Source organism: Anabrus simplex, chromosome 4 (assembly GCF_040414725.1).
Source record: "Anabrus simplex isolate iqAnaSimp1 chromosome 4, ASM4041472v1, whole genome shotgun sequence".
In the NCBI taxonomy this organism is placed as follows: Eukaryota; Metazoa; Arthropoda; class Insecta; order Orthoptera; family Tettigoniidae; genus Anabrus; species Anabrus simplex.
Window position 1 is genome coordinate 100,104,834 of NC_090268.1, and position 26,128 is coordinate 100,130,961.

At 42.0% G+C, this 26,128-nt stretch overlaps 1 protein-coding gene across 5 annotated transcripts in view; it reads right to left on the minus strand.

Annotated features, from left to right (window-relative positions):
* Positions 1–26,128, minus strand: part of LOC136871659 (high affinity cAMP-specific and IBMX-insensitive 3',5'-cyclic phosphodiesterase 8) — a 1,461,726-nt gene that overhangs the window by 156,745 nt on the left and 1,278,853 nt on the right. For all 5 annotated transcript variants that reach the window (XM_068227181.1, XM_068227177.1, XM_068227179.1 and 2 more), the window contains one exon: positions 15,809–15,868. In XM_068227181.1, the coding sequence (XP_068083282.1) occupies positions 15,809–15,868 (60 nt within the window). The remainder of the gene's footprint in view (positions 1–15,808; positions 15,869–26,128) is intronic.

Sequence of the window (26,128 nt, forward strand, 5' to 3'; positions counted from 1 at the left end):
ACACATCAAAAGTGACACAGTTCAAAAACTCAAAATTTTCCACGTGGTGACATCTTCTGAGAAAGTAGAGAATTAATAGAATAGATAAAGTTCAACCTTCCTCCAGAAGAGGAGTTTCAACTGGCGCAACTTTTAAATAAACGGTGTAGAGGTGTACCGCCCGGTACAGACCTTCCCCCCCAAAAGTTCCTCCAGGGGTGACACATGAAATCAGTTTGAAACAAAGTCCAAGTAATGATGTTGATACGAAGATAGATAGCAGAAGCATTTACAAGATTTCTTAATTCAGTTTCAAAATGTTGTTGTTGCAGGTGAATGAAAGTCTTTATGTTTGTAGAATTTGAATTTCTGAAGATAAACTTTTAATACTTAAAGGTGAAGAAAAATTTTGCTATGTCCACCAAATATTGTTGTTGAATTCCCAAGTGTAGTTATTGCTTATGGTGACTGTCCATGTAGTTGATGTAGATTGAGTCGGATGGCCAGACCGGCCGTTGCAGCTTGCGTCCAACGGAGGCCGCTCGGACCCCTCAAGTACCCTGAGATACCGCTCGCCCGCACTATGAGGGGAGCAGAGGTGTTGAAGTACGCCGCGCCCGCGGTGAACAGATACAGGGTGCGGGCATGTAGCAGGTCGTGCGCCGCACATCAGCCTTGGCCGGGAGGAGAGCTCCGGCTCGCCGTGCACATGTCGTCCTCGCTGGAGAGGAGGGGGCCCATCCCCCTCCCCAGTCGCTGCACGGCGCTGCGCGGCTGCGGGGGCGCTGAAACATTAAAGCTAGGCGGCAGAATTGTGTTGGACTATCATCTTCTTTGAGGGTACAGGCTTGTGGAGAGGTTGAGGGGCCAGCGGCGTGTAGATATCCATGGCATTTACTATTATGAAGCCACAGTGTAAGGTGGAGCAGGAGACGGGAGCGTGGTAATGGCCGTGGCAAGAACAGGATGGCAGTTTAACGGGTCGGGGCAGGTTTTACACAAGGCTTACATCTAAAACCAAAATATTACAGAAGGGGCAGAATGCCTTAAAAGTGAAACTCAAAAAAAATATAACCTTCATATCCTTTCAAAATGATATGAAGCAAGTTAACACAGAAATTACACCGGTTTCACCTGGGACAGGTGAACTCTAAATATCCTCTCGGTGGCTGGATTACTTAGCAATAAGGTAACCGGCGTAAGAAAATCGAGAATGATACAAGGCCCATGAAATCTGGGGGCAAGCTTGCCCGCGGGAACAAAATTTTTGACCATAACCTGGTCACCTACCTTCAAAGTGGTGGGTCTCCGTCCACGATCATACCTTTCCCTAACCTTTTCATGAGACACTTTAAGATTGGCTTTAGCCTTCTTCCAAAGATCTTTAATGTTATCCGGATCTATTGTCTCGGGGAGAATGTCATTCAAAGACCAGAGGTTAGAGAGCGGCGAGTTGGGAACAAACTTGAACATCAAAGAAGTTGGAGTAAACTTGTGAGATTCATGAACCGCCGAATTCAAAGCAAAAGCTATCCAATGCAGGGACGTGTCCCACCTGGAAGGATCTTCATGATGATAGGCAATGAGTGCGAACCAGAGATTACGGTTAACCCGTTCAGCCAGAGATGGTTGAGGGTAATAAGCAGAAGTAGTTACATGAGAGATGGACAAGTCAAAACAGAATTTACGAAATAAATTTGATGTGAACGCCTTAGCATTATCAGATACAATATATTGGCACGGACCAAAAGAAGCAAAAATAGAATTTAGGCAAGTAATGGTGGACTGAGCGGTAGCCAGCTTAGTCGGAAATAACCAAGAAAATCTAGTAAAGCCATCTACGCACACAAAGATGAACTTGTTAGCATTACCCTTTGACTGGGGGAAGGGTCCTACATAATCGACATACAGGCGTTCCATGGGGCGCGACGCTTGATGCGAAGACAAAAGGCCTACCTTGGTGAACATGGTGGGTTTACTGATCAAACAAGATTTACAAGCTTTTACAAGTTCCCGAATTTCACCGTCCATACCTTTCCATATGAACATTTCACGAATCTTTTCACGGGTTTTAAAGATTCCAAGATGCCCTCCTAATGGGGTCTCATGATAATACTTGAAGATCATAGGCACAAGAACCGCTGGCACGACAACCTTCATCATCTTATCATGCCTCGATGGGCAACATAAAACACCATTCCTCAGAACATAAGGGACGACATGTTCCCCAGAAGAAAGGGTTTCCATTATCGGACCCAGCGTCGGATCTTCACGTTGGTATTTCTCGATATCCCTAAAGAGCATGGGAGCATCTGTTAGGATGGCATTAACCTCAGATAGTATGGACTCGGAAGGTGATGAACTGTCGACAGGTTCATGGGTCTCGACGTCGTTATGAAACATACGGCTGAGTCCATCAGCAACAACATTTTCGGTACCTCTGATATGTCGTACGTCGAATTGGAAGGCAGAAATACGGATGGCCCAACGGGCTATACGACCAGTACGACGCGGCCTACCTAAGACCCAGCTTAAGGCTTGATTATCTGTCTCCAAGTCGAATTTGACATGTTCCAGATAGAGACGGAACTTTTCTAAGGCAAATAAAACTGCCAAACCTTCAAGCTCATATATGGAGTACTTTGCTTCTTGAGCCGAGAGAGTCCTAGATGCATAGGCGATGGGGCGCCTCCCTAGTTCAGTCTCTTGAAGAAGGACTGCAGCTACCGCCGACGACGACGCGTCGGTTTGGACGATGAATTTCTTCGAGAAATCAGGCATAGCAAGTACAGGGGCATTACAGAGAGCTAATTTAAGGTCTTCAAAAGCGGCTTGTTGAGACGGTCCCCACTCGAATTTGATGCCTTTCCTACGGAGAAGGTTTAAGGGCGCCGCTCTATTAGCAAAATTAGGAATGAACTTCCTGAAGAAATTCACCATGCCAATGAACCTGGCGATACCTTTAATGTCCTTGGGAGGTTTAAAATCACGGATGGCCTGTGTTCTAGAATGATCGACTGCTACACCATCAGGTGACACAATATGCCCTAGGAATGACATAGAGGGCTTAGCAAAGGCAACCTTGGACAACTTAACAGTTAACCCAGCCTTACGAAGGCGATTGAGAACTTCTCGCAGATGATCTAGATGTTCTTCAAAGGTTTCGGAAAATACGACGACATCATCCAAGTAGTGATATAAGTACTCAAATTTGATGTCGGAAAAGACCCTATCTAGTAGCCTAGTGAGCACAGCTGCCCCCGTGGGGAGCCCGAAAGGCACGCGGTTGTATTCATATAAATTCCAGTCCGTGGCAAACGCTGTAAGATGTTTAGACTCTTCGGCAAGGGGAATTTGATTATAGGCCTGATTCAAATCCAAGATCGTGAAGAACTTGGCCTTACGAAACCATGAAAAACAAGAATGAAGGTCGGGAAGGGGCACAGATTGCAACACCACCTTCCGATTGAGAGCCCTGTAATCAATGACAGGCCTGAAGCCTCCTTGGGGTTTCGGGACTAGAAAAATAGGCGAAGAATACGCTGACTTAGAGGGCCTAATAATACCATCCTTCAACATCTGATCGATGATTTCTTTCAGAGCCTTCATTTTAGGTGGAGATAGCCTATACGGTGGAAAACGGACAGGAATCGAATCCGTGACCTCAATTTTGTATTCAATAAGGTCAGTAACACCAAGAGTATCAGAGAACACCTCGGGAAACGACTGACACAGTTTCCGAATACTATCAGCCTGCTCCTCAGGTAGATGTCTAAGGTCTAACAACATCTCATCCTGGGTAGGCGAAATTGATAAACATGATACAGAATTACACTTTAACAAGGGAATTCTACAATTGGACGCAAATTTGAATGTGCACGACCTACTCTGGAGATCGAGCACAAGACCAGTGTGAGAAATGAAGTCCGCTCCCAATATGATGGGGCAAGACAAACGCTTGGCCACAAACAATTTGATCTTCCATGTAAATTTAAAAACCCGAATTTTGACATGTAAGGAACCTAGAATTTCTAATGGAGATGAATTAGCCGAAACATATTTAACAGGAGATGAGTCATAGTCAGGGAGTTTACAAACAGATTTCAATTTAGAATACCAATCAGCCGAAATAATGGAACAAACACTGCCTGAATCTAAGAGAGCTGTTATAGGCTCGTTATTTAACTCAATCTTAAGAAAAGGAACCGGTGCGGGGGTATCCGCCGCAATCCTAAGACACTCTTTAGGGCATTCAAAAGATGAATTTGAAGGCTGGTCGTTCTCTGCATTTACAACCTGTTTACTAGGGGCTAAGTCTCGGGAAGATGGATTAGTCGGCTCAGCCGACGCCACTAGTCACTTTTTATTATTGGCATAGCTGGAATTTGCACCAGAAGTTGAGCAGGAGGGGGTGCTATTTGAGTTTGGGCAATTCTTGGCGATATGTGAGAAGGCCCCACACTTAAAACAGCCTTGTGATGACCCTGCTCCATTCCTTGTCCCACTTGACTTGATCAGAGGACACTTATTCCGCAGATGGTCAGGCGACCCGCACGCATAACATTTACGGGGATTGACTGGTCGGCGAGGTGGAGGCCGAGTGTTACTAAAGGAAGGCGGGGGTACTTTCGCGACACGCAAAGAATCGGCGTATCTAACTCCTTCCGCTGAGACGGCCAATGCTTCAAGTTCAGAGAAGGTTTGCGGACACGCCGCGAAACACAAATATGACCTGTAGGATGGCGAAATACCTTCTACAATAGCCTGCACAATCTGATCTTCAGGAAAGTGCAGAGCAAACACCCTAGTGTAGAATTTGATATGTTGAATGAAATCAGCCAAGTTTTCATCCAAGCGCTGTACACGGTAATAGTACTTCTGAATCAGGGAGGACCTGGCCCTAGCCGGGATGAAGTTAGCTAGCAAATGGGCATGGAAATCCTCAATAGATGATTGCTCGGCAATGGCTCTTACGATTTTATCAGAGAGAATACCAATAGCATACGGATAGATAATTTGCAAAATTTGACATGGCGAAAGAGAAAAAACAAGAGCATGATCCTGAAATTCCACTAGAAATCTTAAAAATGAAATTACATCACTGGTGGTGTTGACGGAAAATTTAGAGATACCTCTAAGCAACATTGCCAATGGATGAGGCAAGCTACTGATCCCGGGCGACATAGTAGGTAAAGGTTTCAATGGCAAGGAAGTTAATTCAGCACGTACATTGTTCAACGATGTGCGGCGTTCAGACTCGTTGTCCAATGGGGCAGAGATAGTTTGAGCAGCAACGGTTATCCTATTGCCTTCTCCCTTAGCAGGTTCTTCCTCACTACTTACATTCACTATGGTGGGCTGCTCAGATTTGGGAGGAACTTCCCCAGTTAACAATTGAGTGACTTTACTAGACAATTCAGAGATAGTTTCAAGGAGCGTATTAGCTTGCTTCCTCTGAACGTCATTCACCTTCAGAGACAACAGATCATTAACTCTATTTGCAAAGTGATACAGCCTGCCTTGCACACGCTTAATTTGATTAGGAGACGGATCGTTTTCATCAAAAAAGCTGACTACAGATGCTAGCCCAGTAATATTCTCGACGATCGTGGAAAGAGAGTCATCAATTTCTTTCTCTCCCAAATTGGGGATGGAAATGGGCAAATCAAGGGACTCTCTAAGCTTGTTGGTGTCGATTGCAACCGTGCCTCCAGATTGCACATTTCTGATAGTTAACTCGTATATCAACTCCTCTTTGCGCAAGTAGTTAAGGAGGAGAACATCGCGAGGGCCGGGCATGATGACAGAACAATTTTGAAAAACTCAAAAAATTCCAGCAACTGAGAAAATTGTTAGAGTTCGAATCAAAGCAATGTTTAGCCGTCAAAAGGGGCTAAATTGAGACCCATTCAACCACGCTCTGCTACCACTTGTTACGGAGATATCCGTGGTAGGTAGAGGTGAAAGAAGGTGCGGGTGTGAATGGGTTTCAAGCTACGAAATTAACGTGCAATGTAAAATTAATTTAAAATTTAACTAGGTTATATTTTCTTTTCAAAAAACAAGAGATAACAATCATAACAGGTACAGAGTAGCAAAAATGTAGGTACAATATTACTGGATTCGGGCTCAGTGCCCTTACTTCATAACTCTTGGGCAATCAGCCCCGCCTTACTCCAAAAAAAAATTTTAGCCAAGGGGCAGAAAACCCCATTCATGCCCAGGAGCACTGGCTCCAAACATTACACATAAAGCCTGCACGAGGCATACAGAAACAAATTTCAAAGAGCGATCCGCTCTCAAAATTGTAAGCCTATTACCAGGCCACACCAAACTCTACCTTCAAGCTGTCCTTCTAAGGACGTATTCACAGGGGTAAAATACCCAACCTACGGAGGTCTATTACATGAAAAGAAGGTTGATTACATGACCTCTAAAATAACAATTTGAGAGGAGGCGATCTTGCACTCCTAATACACTTTGTTTTTAAAACCTAATCTGGCTCTGGGCCGCTAACGCAAGGGCTAATCCCATACTACAGAGGTGACTTAGAGAAGAACACTTTACATTACATAAACGAAGAATAGTTTGAAAAAAATAAGTTCACCTCAAAACAAATGTGAGTGGGAGCTCGAGAGGGTTAGCACTCTCTATCCCAATATGTAGCTTTACAAGAAAAAGATGAAAAGAGTAATTACATTTTAGGAAAAGGTTACATGATGGAAATGCTTCGAACCCGCCGCGAGTGTTAAACTGCCAACCTAGCAAGAAAAGAAGTTATTAATAGGCCATTACCTGGTGTTGAACGGCTGAAGAAGAAAGAGGCGCTTCCCGCCTCCTGCTATGTACTTAATACACTGAAAGATGGAACAGAAGTGGCCCGGAGACCCTAAAATCAGCAGTTTATATACTCTCGCGGAAGTTTCTAGGCGTTAGGGGAATGAAAACACCCGCCCACAATGTTTTTATTGGATAGGACCCCGCAACAGATACAAGTTGGGGGAAGATACACCAGATTGGATAGAAATTAATTTAAGAAATTCGGGATTGGCTACATGCAAAACAAGGGGAAAGAGAGGGGTATACAGCCAACTTAAACAATAACAGAAAGAAATTTAGCAAAGAACAAACATTTGAAATAAAAATTTCTTCAACAAAATAGTTCTTTGACTCCGCACTAGGTTGCACTATTGTTGATCTTCAGTAGTGTCCTCTAGAAGAGAAAGTTCACACTTCTTACTTCAAGCTAAACAAAAACACATCAAAAGTGACACAGTTCAAAAACTCAAAATTTTCCACGTGGTGACATCTTCTGAGAAAGTAGAGAATTAATAGAATAGATAAAGTTCAACCTTCCTCCAGAAGAGGAGTTTCAACTGGCGCAACTTTTAAATAAACGGTGTAGAGGTGTACCGCCCGGTACAATAATAATAATAATAATAATAATAATAATAATAATAATAATAATAATAATAATAATAATAATAATAATAATAATAATTTCCCTCAAAAAATGATTCCAACCCCTTACTCCTCGTCCTATAAATGAATATCCGCCCCAGTTTGTCCTCTTGAATTCCTACTTCAATCTTTCCTAAGTTGCCGGCCCGAGTGGCTCAGACGGTTGAGGCGCTGGCCTTCTGACCCCAACTTGGTAGGTTCGATCCTGGCTCTGTTCGGTGGTATTTGAAGGTGCTCAAATACGTCAGCCTGGTGTCGGTAGATGTACTTGCACGTAAAAGAACTCCTGCGGGACCAAATTTCGGCACCTCGGCGTCTCCGAAAACAGAAAAAGTAGTTAGTGGGACGTAAAAAAACAATAACATTAATAACATTATTAACTTTCCTAAGTTTAAAAGCTACGCTCAAGCTTATTCGTCTACTAATGTCATTCGACAACATCTCTCCACTGACAGCTCGAAACATACTACGTATTCGAGCATCTCGTCTCCTTACTCCCTCCCACCCTAAAGTTTGCAAAATTTTCGTAACACTACTCCTTAGTCGGAAATCACCCTATAGATGGTTATCCGTGGTTTCACATTTTCACACCAGGCCGCTTACCTCTCGCTTCTAGCCCTTTCCTGTCCCATCGTCGCCACAAGACCTATCTCTGTCGGTGTGACGTAAAGCAACAACAAACTGCCACAGCATTACGCGTAGTTGCTAACCCACTTTCCTAAGTTTGGAGCTCTTGGGGATTACTCCATTTAGTCCCCTCGTATGACAGGTATGAATTGTGCCGCCCTCATCCCCATGAGGAGTTGGTATTTTATCGAATAGCTTTTCGTCCGGAAGTATCCAAGAACATGTTCGGCTTGCCTGGTGAAGGATTTTCTATCTGAGGTCCATCGGCTATCTGCGGGTCTGAAAGTGGAATGATGATGATGATGAAGATGATGATGATGATGATGATGATGAGATAGGGAAGAGGGTGAAATGTGGTGGTCGGCACATAGCCTACTCTTGTCGAATAGCACCAAGGAGGCTGTTCAAGGCTTAACGTCGCCATCTGAAGGACGAATCACCATCAAAAGGGTCATATGCGCCCTCACTCCATATGAACACCGCGGAGATGTTTGGAACTGAATCCAGGTTTTTAGCATGACATCTAGTGATTAGAAATTGTATACAACCACCTTTCCTACCTTGCCGACCAACATTCTAATGGTGAAAAGGTTTCCAACAGCGGGATTCGAACCGGCTATCCTCGGTGTCAGACCATAGAGAATTGAAGATCAGAGCAACTAAGGCGGGTTACAGGAAGTAGATCGGACAGCTAATATGACATGAGTATGAGCAGGTCCACCTCTATAGTGTAGTGGTTAGTGTAAATAGCCGTCACCCCCGGAGGCCCAGGTTCGGTTCCCGGTTAATTTGAAAACTGATACGAGGACTGGAACGGGGTCCACTCAGCCTCAATGTCAACTGAGTAGAGGGGAGGGGGGAGTCGATCCCCGCCTCAGCCATCCTCGAAGTGGTTTTCCGTGGTTTCCCCACTTTTCCATGCTAATGCCGGGATGGTACGTAACGTAAGGTCACGGCCGTTTCCTTCCCTCTTCGTTGTCTTTCCCTTCCAATCTTCCCATTCCCCCTACAAGGCCCAAGATCAGCATAGCAGGTGAGGCCGCCTGGGTGAGGTACTGGTCCTCCTCTCCAGTTGTATCCCAGACCCAAAGTCTCACGCTCCAGGACACTACCCTGGTCTCTCGTTCGTCCCTCAACACTGACATTGTGAGTTCCTGGGGAACACCTCGACGTAAGATGCCGTTATTATGAAACCGGAGAGCTGTTTACAGGCACGCAACAGTTCTCATGCCAGAGAGTTCTGCAACTGATATCTATGTCACGGCACTTACCATCATCTTCAATAAAAGGTTATTAAACACACGGCTGTAAATGGCCACAGAGGACAGAGGCCTGAAGGCGCGTACATCCCATCTAGCGCATTAGTGACCGCAATCAACAATATCGCGACTGGAGTAGAGTGGGCCATGAATATACATGACTAACAGACAGCTCGGCGTGCGCGGCATGCATTATTAACTTCACTGTGTAGTCTTTCCACAGCTACGTGCTGAGGGCAAAGGAGAACATGGTACTCGTACGCAGAGGTCAAGCTAATGGCTCTCTGTCAAGAGAGGAGCTTATGTTTGTAATATTCACTAACAGCACTTCACTTCAGAAAAGTGCGATTCTGTCTAGTCTCCCTCTTTCACTTATTAAAATGTATGCGTCTCCTTTTAGACTAGCCAGTAGCTCGGGAGAGGATCCTTGAAGGTGGTTTTCCACGGTTTCTTGTTTACACACCAGGAAAATACTAGGGCTGTACTTCAATTGAAGTCTTCCCAGTAACAATAATTTCCTAACCTTTCATCGCGGATAAGTTAGGAAGACCTCATGGGAAAACCATACTGAAACATATACAAGGTGAGTAAAGTAAAACTGTCCCAGAAAATATGTACAACACCGACGCGGAATTGACCGTTGTTAATGAACAGGAGAACTTCACATCACAGAAAATGCTCGAAACCGCGATATTGATGCACCAATCGATTGCTGTCACATGCCTGCGTGTGCGCCACCTCCCGCATGCTCTGTCCCGAGTACGTCGTTGTGTCATTACGTGTGAGTGTAGCACACTTATTTAGTGACCAGTTGAATGCAACACAAAATTATGTTCACGACAGAACAGCGCGTGTTCATTGTTGGCTGTTATGCGAAGCTCGATTCGTGGAAAACCTGTGTGCTACAGTTTGCGCAAGAGTTTAAAGTGTTTCGGCAAAACCTCCAGTAACGTCCACAATGCGAAACTTAGCGGCAAAATTACGTGAAATGGGCTCTGTAGCTAATAAAAAACCGTAGCTATCCGAAGAGGGTTCGAACACCAGAAAACATTGCTCGAGTGAAGGAAAGCCTGGAATAAAGTTGGTCTAAATCTCAACACCATTTATCTGTGCAAGTGGGAATTAGAGATTGTCGTGTTGGAACATTCCTGTTGTGCATGCGTTAAAGCGTCCAGGCGAATCTTCCCTTGTTGAGTCCGGCTCCATGGCTAAATGGTTAGCGTGATGGCCATTGGTCACAAGAGTCCCGGGTTCGATTCCCGGCAGGGTCGGGAGTTTAAACCATAAGTGGTTAACTCCCTTGGCACGGGGACTGGGTGTATGTGTCGTGTTCATCATCACTTCATTCTCATCACGACGCGCAGGTCGCCTACGGGAGTCAAATCAAAAGACCTGCACCTGGCGAGTCGAAGTCCTCGGACACATCCCGCCACTAAAAGCCATACGCCATTCCATGTTTTCGCTTGTTGAGTTCAGCCGGTGGTTTCTGAGTGAGTGGAGTCAGCACTTTCGGATCCTCAGCTTTACATTTCTTCAGATGAGGCGATTTCTAGCATCTTCTGTGATGTTCCTTAACAAGGGTTCAACCCCGATCTGCCCTATTGTAAATATTCTTCGGGCTAGTTTTATTTGACCACCCGGTATTTTCTGTAATTTTATTCTGATTTACACGAAATTTTAGGAGTAGATTAGTGTGGCTTCAATTCAGAAATCTCTACAATTATGCCTGAAAAGAGAAAAATATTTCCGTAAGTAGCACAATTGTAAAATTTGAGCCATTTCCAGGTGATACAGTTCTTGGTTTCTTCATATGAGATGTAGTTAATGCATTCTCTTTTAACAATACTTTTACTAATAAGTGGTATTTTATCATAACCATTTACCGAGTCGAGTGGCCGCGCGTTGAGGGGTATAATTGTCTTGTTTGTAGCGAGAAATAAATTCAGTAGATTGTTCGCGTCACTAGTCTGCTTCAAAAGGTCACTGTTAAAGTCGCCCATGATTATAATGTCATCGTATGCCGAGATAAGATTTGCTAATGCCTCTTCAAAATCATCAGTCTGTCCTATTTTAGGCGGCTTGCATACAATCCCTATTAATATCTTTTTATGGCAGTCTAATTCTACAAACATAAATTCCAGTCGCAGTGTAAGTCGTGGGTCAGAAGTAGAAATTATCTTACATTTTAGGTCATTTCTGTAATAAAGCAGAAGTCCACCGCCTATTTTGTCAATGCAGTCATGGCGTAATATGGAGTACCTGTCAAGGTTAGCTGTCGATGACGACATGTCTGTACGCATCCAGCTTTCACTGATTCCAATAATATGTACATTGTTCACTTCAAAAATAGCCTGAACCTCTTCCATATGAGCTAATAATGACTGACCATTTAGGTGACAACAATGTAACGATCGCGGGTGGCTACTGAGCTGCTCCTGCAACATAAGTTCTGTTGAAGGTGGTAGGGACGAAAGAGAAGGGGAGGGTGAGGGCTGTGGAGAGGAATGCAGGTAAATAATATTACCGTTGTACTGGTCAACAATCATATGAAACTAGGAAGTATGAAAAACAAAAATTAAGTAAGATGTAAAATAAGCTTACCCCAGCAACCTGGCGAGTAGATCCACCGACTTTCGCAAGCACACACTTACACACACACACACACACACACACAAATATATATTAATTACCGGTACTACACACATAATTTCTTTCTCTTAATTTCACGAGTTCATCCTACTCCCTGCAATGTTTTTTTAACTGTGCCATCGTGGATATTTGAGATTTAGTTCCATCTTCTCTTAATACACAAATGCGTCCATCTTGAGTCCAGCATTTCTGCAGTCCTCATAAATCCCTTGCCTGATTAAGGATATGTTTTCTCGTATTTGCGAGGGACTCAGCATGAGCCCACTGACCTTCAAAGCTCGCTTCGCGTCAAGGCCTTTAGTTCTGGGAGACCTGGATTTGATTCTCGGCGGGTCCGAGGTTTTAATTGCGTCTGGTTAATTCCTACTGGGTGTTTACGTCTGTTCCAACCCACTTCTCTTCATAAACACACTTCGCTACCAACCGCCACAGAGACATGCAATAGTGAATAAATTCCTCTACATGGGGTTGGAATCAGAAAGGGCATCCGAACGTAAAAAAGGGCCAAGGTCACATGTTCGACACAGTTCACAGCCGCGACTCCACTAATTTGTGGGGTAAGTGACAGAACAAGAAGACCACAGGTTATTAAAATTATATGAGTGTATATGTACGATAAATCTGAAAGGCGGTTGGGTTAAACACGCTGCTCATGGAGCATTTTCATTTATAAAAAAATCTATGTAATATGGAATAGTGTCTGAGTCAAAATTAAGATGACTGAAGTCAGGTCAGGTCTCAATATTTTTTCCGAACACTTTAACATCTTATGCTTTTGATACACTTAGATTTTCTCCAAGATTATAAAAAGGAAATAGTTTACATAAATTATAATGTATAATGGAAAATTTTAAAAATCACAGATGTGTCTGCAAAGGAAAGATCTTCATTGGGGCAACCATATTAACTCAGTAAAGTAAATCCTGTTGGACTGAATTCCGGCACCTCGGCGTCTCCGAAAACCGTAAAAGTAGTTAGTGGGATGTAAAGCCAATATTATTATTATTATTATTATTATTATTATTATTATTATTATTATTATTATTATTATTATTATTATTATTATTATTAGAAATTCCCCTTTGGTATCTGTTTATAAATATTCCTTATTCTGATGGTGAAAATTTTTCGACCAACGGGACTCGAACCGCCTAACCACAGTATCAGACCATATAGACTTCAAGGCCTTATCGATCATAGCCACCAGGCGGGCTTTTTTCCTTATACATAAGTCTCCAGGTACAAGCCTGGATTAAAAAGGTGCACATTATCATAGAGATTTCTTGCCTCCTTTATAAAGGATTTTTATCTTCACTTTGCAAATAAAATGGTTCACAACTTTTAGAACGAATTTAATTACATTCACTAAATATTCGTTCTGTACCTTAGCTGAGCAGTCAGTGTAGAGGCCTTCGGTTCGTAGAGCCCTGGGTTCTATTCTCGGCCGGGGCGGATATTTTAGCCACGTTTGATTAACTCCTCTAGCTCGAGGACTGGACGTTTGTGATCGTATTCATACACATCTTCATGACAATACAACACATCACATCACACAACAACCACATCTCTCCAAATAGGGTTGGCGTAAAGAGGCCGTAAAACTCAGCTTATACACATTAGTGTTAACCCCACGAAAGAATGTCGGGAAAGCAGATGATGATTCCCTCAAATAATCATAATAATAGAACAAAAAGTCCACATCTTTGAACGCAAAACTCACGACGTTACTGCACTGTTATAAGACCGAAGGCTTTGTATTGAGTGGAATGTCTTGATATGAATAAGAAAGGTCTCATAGAAAAATTGGAAATTAAAGAAAGAAAGAAAGAATGAAATAAATAAATAAATAAATAAATAAATAAATAAATAAATAAATAAATAAATAAAGTAGGGAAGGAAATATCTTAATACAATTTTTTGGCCCAATTGAAGACAAAGGTGAATATAGACGTCGGCATAACCATGAACTGTATACTCATGTCCAGAAGATCTCTGATGTCATGCGGAGGAGAATTGCATTTATAGCCACTTGCTAAGAATGAAACAAACACTATTATCGAATCGGATCTTTACCAGTAAACAAAATAAACATGACTTTCTCACCGCAAATAAAATCAAATAAGGTAAACATTTTGTACACTAGGTATTATTATGTCCGCCCCTGTGGTGTAGTGATTAGCGTGATTAGCTGCCACCCCGGAGGCCCGGGTACGATTCCCGGCTCTGCCACGAAATTTGAAAAGTGGTAGGAGGGTTGGAACGGAGTCCACATAGCCTCAGGTCAACTGAGTAAAGGTGGGTTCGATTCCCATCTCAGCCATCCTCAAAGTGGTTTTCCGTGGTTTCCCACTTCCCTTCCAGGCAAATGACGGGATGGTGATTAACGCAACAGCCGCTTCCTTTCCTCTTCCTTGCCTATCCCTTCCAAACTTCCCATCACTCCACAAGGCCCCTGTTCAGCATAGCAAGTGAGGCAGACTGGGCGAGGTACTAGTCATCCTTCCCAATTGTATCCCCCGACTCAATGTCTCGCGCTCCAGGACACTGCCTTTGTGGTGGTAGAAGTGGGACCCCTCGCTGAGTCCGAGGGAAAAACTGACCCTGGAGGGTAAACAGATTAAGAAGGAGAAGAAGGTATATTATTATTATTATTATTATTATTATTATTATTATTAGAGGACCCGTGCTGCTCAGCAGCATTCATTATAAATAGGGCAGATAACGTGTCTTGGTTAGAAATGCTCCATGCGCTGTCCGGGTCCTTTTTGGACGTATACCTGTTAATTATGTTGCAAATGATATTTTGTAGATTTCTTTGTTGTGATGTTGGCTGGTATTCTACGAACAGTTTCGTAGTTCAGAATTTTGCTGTGCGATTATTTATTTAATTAATTTATTTATTTATTTATTTATTTATTTATTTGCTTTACGTGAGTTGGACACTCTCCCCGCAATCCATCTATGAAAAGGCAGGAATTTGTCCTGGTGTTTTGACATTTTCATATTTGCTCTTGTAAGTAAGTAAGTAAGTCATTCGTCTTTATTCGTGGCAAAGTTAGGGCTCGAGGCCCTCTCTTGCACTTAACCATAACATTTAAAATAATTAACATACATATATTTTTTTAATACAACAATATTTTAAAATAATATAGTACAAATAGCAAATATGGAGATAGTAATAAAATAAATAATTATAGAATGTACAACATGACAATACAAATGAACATGATAATAATATTAAAACTAACACTAGTAATAATAAAAGAAGGAAACACAGTAAAAAAACCTATAACTAGCAAATACATTTCTAATGTTTATGAAAATAAGCTCATTCACGCACTCATTCACACTACGCACATCGAACAAGTCAGCTAGAGGTATTCAGCAAGTGATTTCGGCAATCGATCTTAAATCTCCAATGAGAACGTAAATTCCTTGTCTTCTTTCTGTTACACCTTCTGCACACGCTGACCCATCACTGCATCAACCCATGTGTGGTGTGTTTATATCCTCATTCCTATCACAATAGATGTTTGATTTTTATGATATCGACAGACATCAGAAATCCATATCGGGTTCTGAACTATTATTATATAGATATTTTATATCCAGATTAAATTGCCGATTTTACTGTCTATTTTTACATTTGCGTGCATTATCCTAACCAATTAGCGTCTGTATACAATAAATACATATTCGATCACATAATTCTGAGGAAAGTTTGGGTTATATGATACTAATGACTGCGTTAATTACAGGCAACAAGCAGGGATTTTACTCAGATTAGTTAGTAGCAAGTGTATCGGATCATGTGTCTCAATTACTGCACCTACCTCCTCTTCACTACGGCAAGGATGACTGTGAACTGCGAAGACTTCAACGCCCTCAACGATCTGGAACGAAATAAGTACGTTGTAACACAAGACAAGCAAGCTCGGAAACATATGAAAGTTACAAGATGGCTGTGAGTAGAAAAACATTCACTTCAAGACACATACTCGTATACATATGATACAATTATAGGCGAGTATACCTTTCAACGTCCAGTCTGCAAGCATCCGTCAATGATCGGTATACTTACCTCTATATTCTTGCATATGCCATCATTTGCTAATACGCTTATTACCCCTATTACATTAAAAATCACCGGGCGAGTTGGCCGTGCGGTTAGGGGCGCGCAGCTATGAGGTTGCATCCGGGAGATATTGGGTTCGAATCCCACTGTCGGCAGCCCTGAATATCGTTTTCCGTCGTTTCCCATTTTCACACCAGGCAAATGCTGGGGTTGTACCCTAATTAAGGCCTCCGCCGCTTCCTTCCAACTCCCAGCCCTTTCCTATCCTTTCCAATCGTCGACATAACACCTAGCCTACCTATGTCTATCGAATTTTACGTTTTCCTACCTTCGATCACCCCTTTCCCTAACCGGTGATATATTTTTACACCTCTCTTATCTCTTCTTTACTTTTCTTTTTTCCTTCTTTCCCTCCAGAATTTTGGTGATAATATTCCTTTTCGACAGCTGTGGGAAGGAAGCGGCCGTGGACGTAATTAAGGTACAGACCCAGCATTTGCCTGGTGTGAAAATGGGAAACCACGGAAAAATCATCTTCAGGGCTGCCGACAAAGGGGTTTGAACCCATTATCTCCCGAAATCTGATAGCTACGTGGCCCGAGCTACATAGCCACTTGCACGGCGATATATATCACGCCCCTGACTCCATCAGGTGGCGGGGAAAGCGAGAAGGAAAGAAGAATAGGTATGTTTTTATTTTATAAGTTGTTTTACGTCGCACCGACACAGTTAGGTTAGTGGTAAGGAAGTGGCCGTAGCCTTAATTAAGGTACAGCCCCAGAATTTGCCTGGTGTGAAAATGGGTAACCACGGAAAACCATCTTCAGGGCTGCCGACAGTGGGGATCGTAGCCACTATCTCCCGGATGCTGGATACTGACCGCACTAATACGACTGCAGCTATCTCGCTCGGTAGAATACGTATGAATCGTAGAATTAGAAGAGGCGATGAATCTAGCTGTGAAAAGGGGAACATGATGTCTTTAATTTGGTTCACAGAGGCATGAAGAATGACTCCTTACTGGCGTAACAGCGTGAAATGCTTGCTTTGTGTGCAACTGCCGTTCTCCAAATGTCAGGTTAAAATATTGAACGTGTTGACATTTACACAGACCATACTGTGAAATGCTAATGGTACGGTACAAGCGTATCACTAGTCATGCGGAACCTGAATGAAGACCTCTGTCACACTGTTTAACTAGTCGTATAAACTACTTCCTAAGTTGCTGTACTAACGACGCTGTGGATTGAATTAATATTCACGACAAAGCTATCTCCGGGAAAACGGAGATCGAGAATGCTTGGCATCCGTAGTCCGGAAAACAATAACAGACGAGTGGTATATGTCTGGAAACAACTAATGAATCTAGACGGAGTATCCGCAGAGATCGCAGCAAAAAGGGAAAGCAATAAACTGAACACAAAACGCGACAATCGCTCTAATGCCTTTGTAATGCAAACAGCATGGAAGCTATGAGAAAACTTTCTGTCTGATCTAGGCAATAGTCTAAAAAAAACTGTAAGCATAAGGAACAGGAATATAATTTTCAGCAGTGTGGGCTATAAACGTGTATAAATAGTCATCAATAACCATAACAGTTTCTCTATAGTCCACTTCTGTCAACAGTCGTAACAGATGCAGTGTTGTCCGATGTATTTCCCATAAGTGGTAAAAGTCAAAATCCAGAGTTATCGCACTTAAATACTCTCAAATGCGAACAATCAGAGAAGCCAACATCTCAGACCCAAACATCAACCACCACTGACTTCGGCGGCGAGCTCGATATAAATAGGAATATCGGAAATTTGTGGCTTGGAGTCAAAGTTAAATGATCTCTTACGAGCACTATTCTTAAGAGTTAGTGTGGAACCAAATTAGAACTGAAAAGGCGTATCTCTTTTAGTGCCGGGAGTGTCCGAGGACATATTCGCCTCGCCAGGTGCAGGTCTTTTGATTTGATGCCCATAGGCGACCAGTGCGTCGTGATGAGGGTGAAATGATGATGAATACGACACATACACCCATCCCACGTGCCAACGGAATTAACCTATGATGGTTAAAATTCCAGACCCTGCCCGGATCGAACCATGGACTCGTGACTAGAGGCCAGCACGCTAAACATTTAACCAAGGAGTCGGACCAAACTAGAGAAGACTGAGAATAGCTGAAAGCTTTGATCGTAATACAATGAAGCTCACACGTTTCCTGTTATGTAAGTACGGGTGTACGAGATGAATTTGGATTTAGGTACAACGTGGCAAGATCTTGGTAGAAACTGAAAAGCAACTTTCCATGTGTTTTCATCATAAACTGAAAGTGAAACTGAGCGTATCGTAGGAGGATCAACTGATAACATAATTGGATATGATACGAGCTGTTCGACAAAGTGGTAGGTTCCAAGCTGTCAGTGGAGAGATAGCGTGGAATGATATCAGTAGACGAATAAGTCTGAGTTGTGTCTATAAAAATAGAAAAGATCACAATATGAAGATAAAGCTGGAATTCAAGAGGACAAATTGAGGCAAATATTCGTTTACAGGAAGAGGAGTTAGAGACTGGAATAACTTACCAAGGGGAATGTTCAATACATTTCCAATTTCTTTGCAATCATTTAAGAAAAGCCTAGGAAAACAACAGATAGAGAATCAGCCACCTGGGCGACTGCCCTAAATGCAGACAGTAGTGACTGATTGACTCAACGTTTAAAGGAATAACACTATGTAACTAAGATGTATGTAGGGCTTAAGGTCATGATGGAATCCTTTAAGTCTAGCATGAGGTACATTTTAGATATCGGACCTGCAGCAGGATCTAATTTAACTTTTAATCATCCCGGCCGCACGGCGTCTTCTTCAAAAGACCAGCGCCACAAATTGCACAACAGGTCGTCCCGTGTATCTCGAAATTAATTTATGCCAGAATATTAAAAATTCTGCGTCGAGTGCACGAGCCTCCCGCCAGATGGCAGCATCAGGCCAAATGCGAGGTCTTATAATCGATCGGCGGGGAGCAACAAGTAACGAAACAGCGTGGTGGTGAATAGTCGGGAGAATGTTTCCTGTACCTTTGTGTTGCGTCCCTCCCCACCAATCCCCTCCACCTACCAGTGACGTGCAGATACACCTGAGCATGTACTATAATGATCAGATACTGGGGAACTCAAAAGCTCTCAAATGATGAAAACTGTGCTTGTGGTGGCTTTGATCGTGATTATTGCTCGAAGGAGATATTTGGGTTGTGTTAGTTATTGTTTTAAGAATAAGTGCGCTAATAATAATAATAATAATAATAATAATATTAATAATAATAATAATAATAATAACAATAATAATAATAATAACAATACTTGCTAATGACACTAACACATCGAAGGTTTTCGGCAACGCAAAGATAGGAAAGGGCTAGGATTGGGAAGGTAGTTACCGTGGCTTTAATAAAGGTACAGGCAAAGAATTTGCCTGGTATGAAAATGGGAAACCACCGAAAACCATCTTCAGGGATTCAAACCCACCATCTCCCAGTGCAAGCTCACAGCAACGCGATTCTAACAACATGGCCAACTCACTCGGTGCTCTCAAGTTTGGGTGACTATAACGACAGGCATTGGATATCGCAAACGTAATCTTCCGCCGCCAAAATCAGGGGGAAATCTTCGGTTTATAAGACCGTGTCGAAATTCTAATGATAGCTTCAGTTATTCTAGCTTCAGTGGTTGTTATCTTTAGAGTGAATGATCCAATTAATTCGAAGATGACAGTTCAGATCGCATTTCCGAAGATTACTTACTTTCTTTCTTCTTTTCCAATTTGTGCTAAGAAGTTATATACCTGTCCTTTCCCTTCATACACGATCATCATAACCTCCACCGACACTTCCATATTATGATGGACTTCGCATAAGATGATGTGCATGATGTTTTTATTTAAGATACGTCTTTATGTTGACTTGAAATGACTGCAGATTGCATTCAACCCAGAGTCTCCGGCTCTTTGGCTGAATGGTCAGCGTAGGGACCCTCGGTTCAGAGGGTCCCGACTTCGATTCCTGCCCAGATCGGGAGTTATGACAACGTTTGAATCATTCTTCTAGCTCCATGACTGGGAGTTTGTGATTGCCAAAACGCACATTTCCATTTACACGCGAAATTTCACACTATTGGCCACCACAAAAATAAGCGATCGTGAACGCTTTACTCAATATAACGTTGGCGTCAGGAAGGGCAACTGGCCGTAAAACTAATTTAAATCCACTTTGGTGCCAACAACTGTTGACTGGGAAAGAGCCATGGACGAAGAAATAGTGAGAGGCATTTCAATTTCATTAGTCTATGCCACAAGAAGAATAGAAATTTTCGTGATAATGATGGTCTACCACCTTCTCCTCGTCCATCATAATCATAATCATCATCATCATCATCATCATCATCATCATCATCATCATCATCAACAACAACAACAACATGACAACCCATATGATTCTTCGGCTCCGTTTTATTCATTGTGGTATTTTACATTTATCAACTGTAAATTATTTTATGCGTAGTTTTTAAAATTCATGGTTCAGTTCAAAATTACTATTTCCTCCCTTTTCCGTAGAGGCCCTCAACTTGGAAGCATGAGTGGGCGATCAGGCTTTTCTGTTGAATCATTTCCGTCCGATAGCCCTTGAACAACTCAAGTTCTCTATCAATCACTGTAAGGCCTAGAGAATCATTCATTATATTTTCACACTTCTTATGCCTCCTCCTCTTCCGTTATCTGCTACTTTTACTCTCCCAAGGTTTTTCAGTCAATACCATTTGTGGATAGGGATCTATACCATATCATAAGAGCCGACCAAAAGGGATGCTTGTCCAGGAGCTTTAAACATGAGAGAGTGAATTGGGGACTAAAGGGTCCTTAGCTGGGAATGCCATTCCTTTAATTTGTGCCAGGCTTTCATCTTTCCTCTCTCACCTTCCTTCAGCCAGTATTGTTCTCTTCTGATCCCGAAGTTTCTACGTCTGGGAGAGCAAAGGAACCTTCCATTTTCGCGCCCTTCGCGGGTCCTTTCATTCGTTTGCCAAAACTCACATTCTTCTAAGGGTCGGATATATTTTTCCTTCTAATTAAAGAAAAAAAGATGTTGTCTAACTGAAAAACTCCGTACGATTTGCATGGAACTCCATTCCATAGGGTGGGTGCTTTATTTTGAAAATACCTATCACACAGTACGCATTATACGTCGTAACTTCCGGTCGCGACCTCGACACAGCCCCGTTCGCATTTTGACATAAATATGTCTTATGGCTGGTGGTAATCTGGAAGTGTCCGGCTCCATGGCTACATGGTTAGCGTGCTGGCCTTTCGTTACAGGGGTCCCGGGTTCGATTCTCGGCAGGGTCGGGAATTTTAACCGTCATTGGTTAATTTCTCTGGCACGGGGGCTGGATGTATGTGACGTCTTCATCATCATTTCATCCTGATCACGACGCGCAGGTCGCCTACGGGAGTCAAATCAAAAGACCTGCACCTGGCGAGCCGAACATGTCTTCGTACACTCCCGGGACTAAAAGCCATTTCATCTCATCTGGAAGTAGCAGCCATTAATGGACGGCCATAATCGAGACACATGTATGATCATTTGATTTTCGCAAAGGGAAAAGTGGTATATTTTCAGTTTATTTCTTAATACTGTACATTTATTTCCACCACTTAATGCAGGGAATGAAGATGTAGAATGTTGATAGACTGGCATTAACTAAACAGTTTTCACGATAAAACTTAATGATTTAATCACATTTATCGTGATCGTATAGCAAAATATCTAATGAGAACAAAAGTCCATTCGTATCGCATTTAAAACGCCTGGAAGGTATGCATTGCCACTTGACTGCGTGAACGGACAAGTTGCCGGTTTAGCTCCTAGCCATTCTAGTGCAAGGACACTGTATTATCGCTACTGTAGAGCGGGTTGCGTCCTCTCCAGGCTAAATATTCCTGCTGTCTGGATTACAATGCCAACGGACTTACGTCCCTACTGGATAACTATATTATATGGAGGTTACTCGGTGAATAATAATAGCCCGCCTGGTGGCCATGATCGTTAAGGCGTTGATGTCTAAACGATCTGACAGCGTAGTTAGCCGGTTCGAGTCCCGTTGGTTGAAAAATAATTAATCAGAATGTTGGCTGACAGGGTAGGGAAGGTGGCGATATACAATTGCCAAAGGCCTGAGTTAAATTCCAAACCTCTCCGCAGTGCTCACATGGACATGGGCATGTGACGCTGTTGATAGTGCCTCGTCCGTCGGATGGGGACGTTAAACCTTGAGCAGACCTCTTTGTGCTATCCGACAGGAGTAAGCTATGTGCTAGCAGCGGGTTTCACCCTCTCCATTCCTACTATCATAAACCACGTCATTCATTTCATCTTATTAACTCCTCTGATGAGGCTGAAGTAAGGAAGTGCACCCGGTCATAAAAACCCGCCATGACAGATTTATCTCACCTCACACCCGACCCCGTAGAGAAACGGGACAAGGGATGGACAAACAAACTCTGTGAATAATGATATACTATTATTAATAATAATGATAATAATATCATTAAGTGTTTGCTATAGAAATTATTTGTAATATTTTTCAATGTGTGTTTGAGTCATCAGGCCATAGACTGGTTTGATGCAGCTCTCCATGCCACCCTATCCTGTGCTAACGTTTTCATTTCTACGTAACTATTGCATCCTACATCTGCTCTAATCTGTTTGTCATATTCATACCTTGGTCTACCCCTACCGTTCTTACCACCTACACTTCCTTCAAAAACCAACTGAACAAGTCCTGGGTGTAAGATGTGTCCTATCATTCTATCTCTTCTTCACGTCAAATTTAGCCAAATCGATCTCCTCTCACCAATTCGATTCAGTATCTCTTCATTCGTGATTCGATCTATCCATCTCACCTTCAGCATTCTTCTGTAACACCACATTTCAAAAGCTTCTATTCTCTTTCTTTCTGAGCTAGTTATCGTCCATGTTTCACTTCCATACAATGCCACGCTCCACACGAAAGTCTTCAAAAACATCTTTCTAATTCCGATATCAATGAAGTGAGCAAATTTCTTTTCTTAAGAAAGCTCTTCCTTGCTTGTGCTAGTCTGCATTTTATGTCCTCCTTACTTCTGCCATCGTTACTTTACTACCCAAGTAACAGTATTCATCTTACCACCTACACTTCCTTCAAAAACCAACTGAACAAGTCCTGGGTGTCTTAAGATGTGTCCCTTCTTCTCGTCAAATTTAGCCAAATCGATCTCCTCTCACCAATTCTATTCAGTATCTCTTCCTATAAGACTTCGTTTCCTAATCTAATATTTCCTACATCACCTGCCTTCGTTCGACTGCACTCCATTACTTTTGTTTTGGACTTATTTATTTTCATCTTGTACTCCTTACCCAAGACTTCATCCATACCATTCAGCAACTTCTCGAGATCTTCTGCAGTCTCAGAGAAAATAACAATATCATCGGCAAATCTCAAGGTATTGATTTCCTCTCCTTGGACTGTGATTCCCTTTCCAAATTTCTCCTTGATTTCCTTTACTGCCTGTTCTATGTAAACATTGAAAAGGAGAGGGGACAAACTGCAGCCTTGCCTCAATCCTTTCTGGATTGCTGCTTCTTCTTCAAAGCCCTCGATTCTTATCACTGCAGACTGATTTTTATACATTTTTCAATACTGAGAAGATAAAATTTCGTTATGGTTAATTTGTTCTATTAAAGGACATTTTTATAAGGCTGTTCAAAAACCTACTACTTCGACATTTCGATGGTCAAAAATACTGTCGGTAGGCTATCACTATTGTAATGGCTTTCAGATTTTCATTGACTTAATTATTAAATTGTTTTCGCTGTTTCAGTTAACCTCCAACAAAGCGCGCGAGTCAACACAGCGCCATCATATAACAGAGTATGCGTGTGACGTCACATATGTTGCCTTGCATTGAGGCACTATTTCATCAAAACTATGTTTCAGACATTCAATTTATTTTTACAACAGGTAGCTTCCTCTTTTATCTGTCAATTGTAAGTTAAATACTATCGGCTATATACACGCTCTATCCAAAAACACTAAACGCATCTTAAAATTTGTATTTTCATGTATCAGTTTTCAAGTATACGTTAAAACCATTGTGAAAAAGAAGCAAAAGTTCTTCTCTCTAGTCCCCTACTTCCGTAATATCTGCACAAATACAAAAATAATCCCTAATATTTCATTTTTATGCATTACGATCTTGTCACCCTTAAGTAACGCACATATTTGGCTGATGTTTGTCTGTTTGTTAGTTAGTTACACATTATACGTAATCTGAATACACCTCAATGAATGCCATTGCGTAGTGGCAGAACATACACAATAGCTCTTGTGTAACGGAATGTTCTGTCCCTTAATTAATGAGTTTGTAATCAATACCTTAATGCCTGCTTAATGGATCACTGTCAGATCAAAGACTGAACTAATCAATGAAAGTGGTACCGATAGTTGAGGTGATAACCTCTATTCGCACAGCTACAAATTTTCTCCCCCCCTATAGAAACCACCTTTCCAGCATAGTACATATAGCAGGCATCATTTTCAGACCTTGTAACAACAAACGCTTTGCTTTGAACAGGGAGGCAGAGAGAATAGTAGTAGCAAAATTTCGTCAAAGGGAAAAGCTTTCATCTATATACTGCAGATGAAGTTTAATTAGAATTAATTTCACGTTGTTGTCAAGTAATGACCCACCTGGTTTTGAATTTATGGTGCTAGGCCATATAACATAATTTTATAAGCAACATTAGTTGTTTTCTCCAGGTGCATATCGCTCCTTGCTCCTCATGCGATATTTAAACCATTCCTGGTCTTTCACTAAAACCATAACAACTCCAAAATCATTCACGCAAATTTGGGAGATGAGTACACAATCTTTTTCTGTTGGTTACTAGTAGGGTCCTGAATACATACGACGTTAAAATGATGTCCGATTTCAAAAATAAATTGTAAAAAATGTTGAAAATGTTATTTTTGTAGCTTAGGTAGTATTTAATGATGAATGACTTAGGGATTTGCTGACATACATTACTATATTTTCAATTGTAAAAACGTTCGCTTTTTTGTACGTAGAAAGTATTCATACTGCATAGGCATGCAAACTACCTGAAGCTGCAGTGCATTGATGTACTTAGAATTGCTTCTTACACATTACGCATGCATACTGCCTGAAGCATGGTACAGCAGGTCTTATCAATCGAGGGGCAAACCGAGCTACACCCTACCTCACAAACATCGTACTAATTTACAAGCTCCTCCCTCGGACAAACTACTCGCAAAATGTAGTGTATGTATATTAAGAACTGCGGACATTCATCCCTACCTTCCGTAAGGTACTTATCTCCCTCAACACGCGGTAAAGGGTATTTTAGCCTTAATAAGGTTATCCAACAGGGTTTTTGTGTTTAGAATAATATGTGACAGGGGGTAGCCGAGCAGTGGCGGTTTTAGCGAAGAAAATGGAAGAAAGAGCGGCCATCCGAGCTCTCTCGTGGTTTAAACTGTCAAAGCCGTTAACGATAGACCCTAAGTACGTGTGCAAAAATTGTTGAGCATGAAAAGCTGCACACAAAAAAGGCTCGAACAGTATATACATCTATCTTTAAAAGAATGCCTTCAGTAAACGTTTTTATTATATATTTCGCTGTACGAAAAACGCCTTTAAATTATTAACCATATTTTGATAATAATAACGTAACCCTCTCCAAACACCTCATGTTGGATAAACGCATTCAATGATGAAAACCGCTTCAAAATCCGCTTCAACGTTCCCGTGGTTATCCTACACGAACATGGACATACCTACCGGGGACTTCATAAACGGGTCTACGCTCGATTCTACTTTCACTGATCGTCCAACATAAGGTGGTGATGGTGGTGGTGGTGATTATTGTTTTAAGAGGAAGTACAACTTGGCAACAATTCTCTATATAACACAATCAGAGAGAGAAATGGAAGGGATCCGACACTTCGAAAAATGAAGGTATCAAACAAAGAAAGACATGG